This window comes from Egretta garzetta, unplaced genomic scaffold (assembly GCF_000687185.1).
Source record: "Egretta garzetta isolate BGI_Z169 unplaced genomic scaffold, ASM68718v1 scaffold232, whole genome shotgun sequence".
NCBI classification, from domain to species: domain Eukaryota; kingdom Metazoa; phylum Chordata; class Aves; order Pelecaniformes; family Ardeidae; genus Egretta; species Egretta garzetta.
This window is the reverse complement of record NW_009258959.1, coordinates 459,849-469,364: the sequence shown is the minus strand read 5'-3', so window position 1 is coordinate 469,364 and position 9,516 is coordinate 459,849. Positions and strand designations below refer to the sequence as shown.

Sequence of the window (9,516 nt, the reverse complement as noted above, 5' to 3'; positions counted from 1 at the left end):
AACTGTACAAAACACATTCCAGTTTTTACTGGAGACTTCCAGCAGGGTAAGTTTTTACTGAATGATCCTTTGTAACTGAATACTTACAGCATATACAAATTCCCAGGCTTAAGATCTGCTTCCAAAACGATGACAAAACGGAATGGTTATTATTTTTGGTTACTCCTGAGTGGTATTAAGTTAAAAGAAACTAGACAGTCTTCTTGGGGAGACTTTTTCCTGTTGCCACCCAGATAGCGTTCCCCTGAGTGCATTTACACACTACAAGATCCTTAGAGAACAGCGATCGAGAGATGCTCAGTTATACTCACCCCGCATGTTTGGAAAGAGAAATTGCAGCCGAGTTCTGCACAGGGTAATCTGGAACTGCATTAGTCATCCATCACCGTAAAGCCCTGTGAAACTGTTTGGATCGTTTCTTAATAATTGGCTGACAACTTAAAAAACCCCAAATATTACGGCATTTTCTCTTTTGAATTAAGAATGGCAAATACAGAAAAGGGATTAGAGTCTTGTCAGACGTGGTTTGTTTGCTTTGTCGAGCAGCCAGAATGAGGAATACGTGATCACTTCCAGGATAATTTTGATATTTAAATAATTCATCTGCTGGGCTAAAAAAAAAAATAATAATAATTGCTATTCAGCTCAGACGAGCTGCTTTGGTACAGTCATAATATTCCTTTATAGGTATGCCTTAACCGCCTGTGCAGAAACAGAGCTTGTTTATGCAGGGACTTACACAGGAACAACATATTTAGCACGCTCCTTATTCACCTCTAAGCATGCTAACGGGCACCTTAATAGATACAAAGTGAGTGGATTAAAAATTGGCTTCGTGCTCGCTTGACTTTGAATTTACTTGGCAGCAAATGTAAAAATAATGAAAATACCATTTGGGCAACAGGAAAAAGTCTCCCCAACATCTTCTGTTGGAAAAGGACTTTCAATGAATTGCCTCGGCGTGTATCGTTCAGGTCGGCTTAAAAATATCTTCCCCAAAAATGCTGGTTTGGAATCTTTTAATTAAATATGCATATATATAATGCCTACCTATTCATAACCAATTCCTCAATATTGCATACGGTGCTTTGTGATCAGGATATTTGGAGCGTTGCCTGTCTGGGACTTTCATCGAACTGAACAGCTCGTTTGCATGGGAATACCTCCCTCGGATATTTGCGTGCGCTGAGCTCCTGATAGCTTGTGTTAGCAAGCCTCTGTGTGGCCAGAAGCCTGCAGGTCTGGCTTATTTTATACGGTAACGTCATGCTGTATGTTTGAGGAAAATAGTTCTGTTTCTGCTTTGCTAGGTTAGTACAATGCCTGGAGAACGGAGAAAAATGTAAATACAGCTGTCAGGTCTGAACAGGGTTTTTACAACTGGTTTATAACTCATCGGCACCAGTTTTCTTCCAGTTCAAGAATGCAGAGAAGAAAAGTTTGAATTCCTTTACTACTGAAAACGTGCGTCTTGCTCTGAAATACTAAACACATTAATCAGTGGCTTATTCCATGGACGTAGGCTTTGCTCATCCTTCCTTTTGGACTTTAAACATCTCTTGTAGGTCCACGTTGCAGGAATCCGCTCAGAAAGGAGAGGTGAATCCCAAGTAGAAACTCAATATCAAAAGCTATGTGTGTGTCTCAAAAGTAGCTTGAGCGTTAAACATGTAACAAATTTGTTAGCAATTTAGTAATTTGGGATAAACCCCAGCTTGCTGTCAGAGCAAATATTTAAATACTTATTGTGGGTTTTTTTAATACTTCACCTGTTCGCTGTTAGTTTTAAGTACGAGATCAGAAGCTTGCCAAGCTACGATTAGAATAGACACTTTAGATCGCTGGTAGAAATGCTTCAGTTTGGGGTTGGGTTTTTTTTGAACTATATTTCTGTTTACAGGATGGAATTAAATTATATTTGCTTTAGAACACGATGAGTTGTTTCCTAGAAGTGCCCCCTTACCTCTTGAATGTTGGAGAACCAGAGGTGGCTGCTTTGGATGGGCAGGGCCGTGCTGTAGTTGGCTGCTCGGAGGTTGTCGGTCACCTCATGCTAATGCAGATCGAGGGAAACATCTGAAAACTTTCTGTATAAAACACAGGTTGCTCACAGTTTTAGCATAGCATCGTTTGCTGCGGTTTCACTCCAAGAAAGATGTTGCGTTGCTGGAACATGTCCAGAGGAGAGCAACCAAGCTGGGGAGGGGTCTGGAGCACAAGTCATACGGGGACATTAGGAAAAACTTCTTCACCGAAAGGGTTGTCAGGCTCTGGAATGGGCTGCCCAGGGAGGTGGTCGAGTCCCCATCCCTGGAGGGATTTAAAAGAAGGAGAGATGAGGTGCTGAGGGACTGGGTTTGGGGGTGGGATGGCAGGGTGAGGTTAAAGGTTGGACTTGATGATCTTCAAGGTCTTTTCCAACCAAAGTGATTCTATGATTCTATGATTCATTACGGCTAGATTGGGGTTACCCATGTCGTTCCTCTGGCACGTCCAGGCAATATTGCCCTCTGACACTGAGCAGATGAAAATACAACTTAAGTTCCTTTGCACTTGAACAGTCTTATTCAAGACTTGTACTTCTTGCACTTCTCTTTTGGAAAAAAACCTCATTTTCTTTGGAACATTTTCTGAAATTCCATTTGCTGTTTTGAATAACATTTCTGTGCTGTTTCTGGTCAGAAGCTTCACCAACCTAGGGCAAATAATTTCATTTATGCACGCCTCTGCCTATGCCTTCTTTCTGCATATGGTATATATTTAACCTTTGATTTCGAGTCTATTTTAACATGTCAGTTGACATTGACTTCATAAAGAATCCGCGTGAGAACATTGGCTTCGTTTCTGAATAACAGGAAATCTATTTGGAAAAGTCGCTGCTTAGTCCCGAGACTACTGTGTTGCTTAGGAGCCTTTTTATTTTCTTCTTAACAATTGTCAAATACATTGCGCAAAAGGCTCCGGGATATTAATTTGCTGGATTTTTGCACGCTATCCCAAGTCTCACGTTATGAGGAGAGTTGTTCTCATTTATAACGAAGTATTGTTGCTTTGAGGGAAAATTTCTTACGAGTGCCGTTGTAAAGAGGGTTTTTCTTCTTTGTAGAACCGAGTTGGTTTTGAGTTTGAGGTCTACAGTGAAAGCTTATTGCATTAAAATAGCTGTATAGGTTTTCATGTCCTCCGTAACTGCGCTTTGGGGTTTTTTCCAATTGAAGTTGGGTTAAAATAGTTTCATACATTTGACGTGGCACGGAGTTGTGTGCTATGGTCAGTGTTGACGTGTGTCTTCAGGACGATGTCAAGGCTGGAGCTGGTTAACACAAATGACTGCCGTGCCACGGGCAGGGCTGAGCATCGTCTGAAGCTGCGCACGATTCCTCCTTTAGTATTTCCCAAATTTCTGTTTATGGGAATTCCTAATACAGACTCCCTGTATGCCTTCTCTGTATGTTTTCTACGCATTTGAATGTGTTTACGTTCAGCTGCTCAAACTGGTGCAGTAATTATGTACTTTACTGTTTTAAATGAGCGCATTATTGGCCCTGGAGGACTATTTACTTTTCTCTAACTGAAGATTAATTTTTTTACAGTTCCGTGTTTCTGTAATGCAAGCATCAACATTTGGATGCGTTAGAGCACATGTTGTATTTACCACTGTACGTACAGTGTAATCAGAATTCTTGGTCCTGTACAATGCTGCCGCTGTTTCTGGATAAATACCATCTTTATTACACACTTCTCTACATTTAAACCCTCAGCTTGGTAATAGATTTTTATAATTTCACGCTGCTATTTATGCATTTCCATCAGCTGAAGCAGTGAATAATCTCTAGAGTTCTTCAACCAGTGATGCTATTTTTTCATATTGCAATCACTGAGTTTTTCTTTATAAATATGTGTAAATTGTGACATAAGAGATTTGCTTAGGGATACGTGTCGTGCTATCTGAAATGTATCATTAAACAAAATTAGCAGCTGAATTAGTTTGGGTTTAGCAAAACGCAAGCTATGAGAGTTTTCTCTGGAAGTAATTTGATATAAAGAGAGGGATTTTGCAGCTGATTCTGTATGCATTATTCCAAATAGTCTTTTTCAGCTCCTGCAACTTAGAATTTGTGTAAAAACAAGACATTGCAGCTTAAGAAAGAACCATGCACAAGAACTTATCCACCAGAGGAGAGAAAAATATTTATGGTAGCAACACCGCATACTGTATACTTGATAGTTGGCTTTTTTTTCCCCCCTGTTTTGCCTTTGTGGGATTTTTTCGTAGGTTAATGGCAGATATTGTTTAGCTCTTTGTTGTCCAGCGTATGCCCTGCCAGCCGCTTCCGAATAGCAGTGGGTAGGGCTGCCCAGCTTCGGGGCCTCTATTTCCTTTTGTTGCATTTGAGGTTGTGTCTCTGGTGGAAATAGCCTACTAATTTTACTGTTTCTAAGTTTCCAGAATAACGGATCTCAAGGGCCTTTGTTATTTCCTCAGGTGGTGCGGGATTACAATCTACAGCTGTTTTTACAGGAGAACTCCGTGTTTCACAAACCGCAGCCTTTCCAGTTCCAACCAAGTGACAGCGACACGGTAAGAACCCTCCCAAATTCCTCGATTTATTTGTTCTTGCTCTATTTTTAAGAATGTTATAAATGGGTAAGAGAACAGCGCTCACTGGTATCCCTCTCCGGTTTAATCTCCTGCTGTATTTTTGGAAAAGAAAGGGAAAGTGGCCTGATTCCACCAGCTCTGCTTGCGGCGGGTGGGTAATGGTAACAAAAGCATCAAACAGGCCCAACGTCCTCCACACAAGAGCAGAATCTTTTTTGCTTCCAGATTCTGACCAGCAGTCCCGCGTTCCTCTGCTTTCGGCATAATTCTTACTAAATTTTGTCAGCTCTTTATCATGCTGCTGAGATTCCAATTATATTCACCATTACTGGGCTACAACATGTGTGAGATTCTAATAATATTCACTCATACTGGGCTACAAGATGTGTGATGCTAAGCCAAATCAAGCGTCCATCTACCTCTAAATTACTCAATGAATATTTATACAAATTTTATTTCATGCACATTTTATTTGATTTCTCGTAATTATCTGATTGATTTATTTATTTTATTTATATATTTTCTTTTCTTCGTAAAAGTTATTGATTTAGAAAGAATACCGTTAAAACATTGCATTCCAAAATAATCTCGGAAAATATTATTTTGGTGCATATGTTGCTTCCAAAGCCATCATTAATGACATTAAACCTGAGCAAATCATTGTATGTAAATACATTTCCAAACAGCACTTTAGAAACAGTGGATTGTTGATGTCCCACCCACATTACTGATGTTATTTTAAGAGATTAAAGTTTCAAATAAGTCTAGATCCTGGAAAAAATTAACGTTGTGCAGCTTTTTATTACTTGAATTCAGTAGGAAACTGACTTGGACGGAAAGGTCTTGATGATTAAATTCATGAACCCTGTTAATCGATACGTAAGAGTGATTTCTCCGCAGTTGCTAACATCTGTAACGCCGTTTTCTTTGTCTTCCCATTTTGACGAACTGTGATTTTCCTTTTCCTTCCTGCTCCTTTCTATAGAGTCAGTTTATTTACGTGAAGTTTTTGGTTGTTCTTCATACAGTGAGCCGAATCTAACTGTCTTTGCCCTGCCTTTCTAACCTTTGCTGCTGTGTGTTTTCATCCTCGTGCAATCTCTGCGTCCAGAGTTTTAATGCAGTCCAGCTGGTGGATATTGAGCCCTCACCTGTCAGTGCTATGCGAATGACTATAGCAGAGGTATATGGCACTATTTCTGATCAGCCTTTCTGTCGTTGTCGGTGTGCATGCGGCTCGGGATGCTGAATTTACAGTCGTGTAGAGGTGGCAACAGAATGCATTATATATATATATATATATACACATAAAAATGAAAAAAACAAAGCTTTTTCCGCAACGAGATTGAAGTTAAAGAAGGAAAAAGCAATTTGACTGCGTTGTTGGTGGGGATCAGCTTCAACACTTCTCTTCTGCGCTTGCACAACATTCGCAATTGATATTCTAATCTTTCGGGGGCATGAATTAAAATTTCACAGCTCAAGATAGTGATGTGTATAATTGGTTACTTCTCTAATGTGAATGGGGAAGCTTGTATAACAACTGGAGGCTATTAGTATGCACTGATGAAATGCAGTCCCATTACTAATTTAATTTTGTTCTTTTTCCAGAGGGCTATCCCCGTGTAAAACAGAACTGTAATTCCCTCTTATTAAACTCTTCAACATGAAAAATGACATGATTCTCTGACAGGGCACTTGGGTGGGCTGACAGCGTGCGCGTGCACTGCTTGTCCTCCTTCACTTCAGGAGCTCTGCAGAAGGCAATGAATGGGTCGTTCGCATCTAAAGCTCTCTCGGTACCTCAGATGCAGCGACTTCTTTACTTGGCTAACCCGCCTGGGCTGTAGAATTACTGCATTCCTTCATTGCACTGCATTTTTGGGGGCTTCTAGCTGCTTATGCTGCAACCAGTTTTCACAAAAATAAATGAATTATGCAGGCTTCTTTATGATCAGCTCACAGGATCCTACCTGGGCAATTGCAGGTTACACATTCACCGTTTTTAATTAATAAGTACAAGAGGGCTTTTGCTCAGGCTTTTGAATTTGCCAGAACTTGTATCTTTTCGAATCAGTCAAACAACATTTATTTGAAGAACAGTCATCAAGCGTTCTTTTGCCACTTTGTAGATGATCTGCAGAGATTATCAGTTGGGTTTTAGTTTTTGTGGGTTACGCATGATAATTTTCACAGCGAAATCTAACACTGAAAAGAAATATCAGTAGAGTGATTAATACAGCTAATCAAATATTTAATATTAACCTTTGCCAAAACCAAATTATGGCCTCTCTTCAGACTAAATACCTGATGCACTGTGACTGGGGTCAAAGTTTGGAGCATTTAAGGATTACTGGAATGGAATAGTGAATACAGTAGGGAAGAAGAATGTTATAAATAATATGGATGTGGAGCTCAGCTATAGGTAAAGCTCTGAATGCTTTCCTAAAGTTTGGTTTTCCATGGTCCATCTCAAAATCTTGTTTTATGAGGGGAGAGCTCTTGCCAAAGGACGTAGAATGGATTGGCATGCAATCCTTCACTCAGGTACAAAACCCACAGCTCAATCTTCTTTCAAAATGCTCTCACCGTGGAGTCAGAGCCTCCAAATGAGACTGTTCCTAAGACAGGTAGGTGTGAAATGGTTTTCCATCAGTTTTCAGGATTTTTGTTTCCCCGGCATCACACAAACACCGGCTGAAATGTAGACTCCTGAGTGTCCGCAGAGAGAAGCCCGCTAGAAAATATTTGACATAAATCAGCTGGTTTCCATTAGCTAAAAAAATTGGTTTGAGCTTAACTTCATACATTTGTTCTCGTTACGGAATTATTTCGATTGTTTTAGCGTCTTGGTTAATTTCAATTGCCATAAATTCATTTTTTTAAAAAAAAGGAACTTTTTTGAAAAGCAGGAAGTTTTAAAAAATTTTTTAAAACAAATCATTTTCCTTTCAAGGAATCATCGATAAATTCCCAACCAGCTTTAATCCTTTCAGTAAATGAATTCACAAAAACAGATTGGGCCTTTCCGAACAAAAAGATGTTAAAAATAAAAGGGTCTTTTGAAATACCTTCAACCTCACAGGAAAAACCGGCCAGCACGTGCTGACCTTACACGGAGGCCGCCGCTATATTCGATGTAGTAACGGTTTAATCAGCAAACAGCCTCCCACGAGGCAAGTGGTATTTATTAAGTCTGCAGAAATCTATTGCGTTGAAAACATACTGTCCCCACGCTTCACAGATAAGCCCTAGCTGTACGAACAGGGCGAAAAATAAAGGAAATTAGCCAGCTTTTCTCTGTTTCCTGTTTGGAAAAGATTCTTTTTCCTTCAACCGCGTGTTATCGTGTGAGAAAATGAGCCAGACGACAAAAAACATGTGCATAGCACGGGAGGGTGATGGCAACAAAAAGCTGACACCAAACTTTTGAGGTCTTTTTCCTGTTTTTTATCTCCGTGTTGACGGTGCCTGTAGTTTCCCCTGTACGTTATCGATGCCGCTGTTTGCTTTGAGCACGCAAGTAAAAGGTGTAGCCAAATCTTACTGGTGTGGCAGCTTATCAACGTGAAAAAAAGGTATTTTTCTCACTGTGCTTTGCAGCAAAACATCTCAGTAAGATCAATGGAGAGGCTCCCCAGTTCAAGAAAGATGAGGAACTCCTGGAGAGAGTCCAGAGGAGGGCAACAAGGATGATGGGGGGACTGGAGCATCTCCCCTACGAGGAAAGGCTGAGGGAGCTGGGCTTGTTCAGCCTGGAGAAGAGAAGGCTGAGAGGGGATCTCATCAACACCTACAAATATCTCAAAGGTGGGGGGTCACGAGGACGGAGCCAGACTCTTCCCAGTGGTGCCCAGCGCCAGGACAAGGGGCCATGGGCACAAACTGAAGCAGAAGAGGTTCCAGTTGAACAGGAGGAAGAACTTGTTGACTGTGAGGGTGCCCGAGCCCTGGCCCAGGCTGCCCAGGGGGGCTGTGGAGTCTCCTTCTCTGGAGATCTTCAACCCCTGCCTGGACGCTGTCCTGTGCCCCCTGCTCTGGGTGAGCCTGCTTGGGCAGGGGGGTGGCACTGGGTGAGCTCTGGAGGGCCCTGCCAGCCCCTGCCATGCTGGGATTCCATAAAAGTGTTGGGAGTTTCACCCCTTGGTACTTGGATGTACAAGTTTTATGGATACATTGTGAGAATAAGAATGAATTTCACTTCACTATTGTAACGCCGAGTATCTGAGCAGCTTATATTAAGCTATGTAATATAAGTTACATAAGCTGTACTTACAAAAAGGACATCAGTCTTGCGTGTTTTCTCAGCTCTGCAAGTGCTCAGGGGTTTGAAAGCAGATTGAAATTACCCTACAAATGGGAACGAGGACTCAGCTGAGGGCTCTGCTTTGTCAGGCTACTTTCAGCAGGTTTCTGCGCCTGCCTGCAGAGGTATTTACATATTTCTGCATTTACTATTGAATATATTTAAATATTTAAAATATATTTAAAACTTGTTCAGAATGAAATATGTTTAAATATTTTAAATTCCTTAGTTTTCCAAATGACGTTGTATTCTATTTTTGTAGTTACTGAATATAAATATTTGACATTCACTATAAATATTTAAATACAAAAAAAGTTCATTAAGTATAAACCGCTAGTAAAAAATAATCCCTCATTTAAGTAAGCCCAAACTAACAAGTCCAGGGAATGCACTGCTTTTTCTGTATTTAGAGTAATCTGTGCTACCAGAATAGAGTAAAGTGATTGTTTTGAACTATACATTTTTTGAAGCTAAATGCACGCCAAAAAAGTAATGATTGAATTTTAGAATCAGAGAATGGTTTAGGTTGGCAAAGCCCTTTAAGCTCCCCCAGCCCAACCGTTCCCCTACCCCTGCCATCCCACCCCCAAACCCTGGCCCTCAGCAC

General features: G+C 40.7%; 1 protein-coding gene across 1 annotated transcript in view; it reads left to right on the top strand.

Annotated features, from left to right (window-relative positions):
* The window catches only part of FCHSD2 (FCH and double SH3 domains 2), a 195,824-nt gene that overhangs the window by 140,418 nt on the left and 45,890 nt on the right, over positions 1–9,516 (top strand). The window contains exons 8-9 of the mRNA XM_009634579.2: positions 1–46; positions 4,487–4,582. The exon at positions 1–46 is cut by the window's left edge and continues 68 nt beyond it. Coding sequence (XP_009632874.1) covers positions 1–46; positions 4,487–4,582 — 142 coding nt within the window. The remainder of the gene's footprint in view (positions 47–4,486; positions 4,583–9,516) is intronic.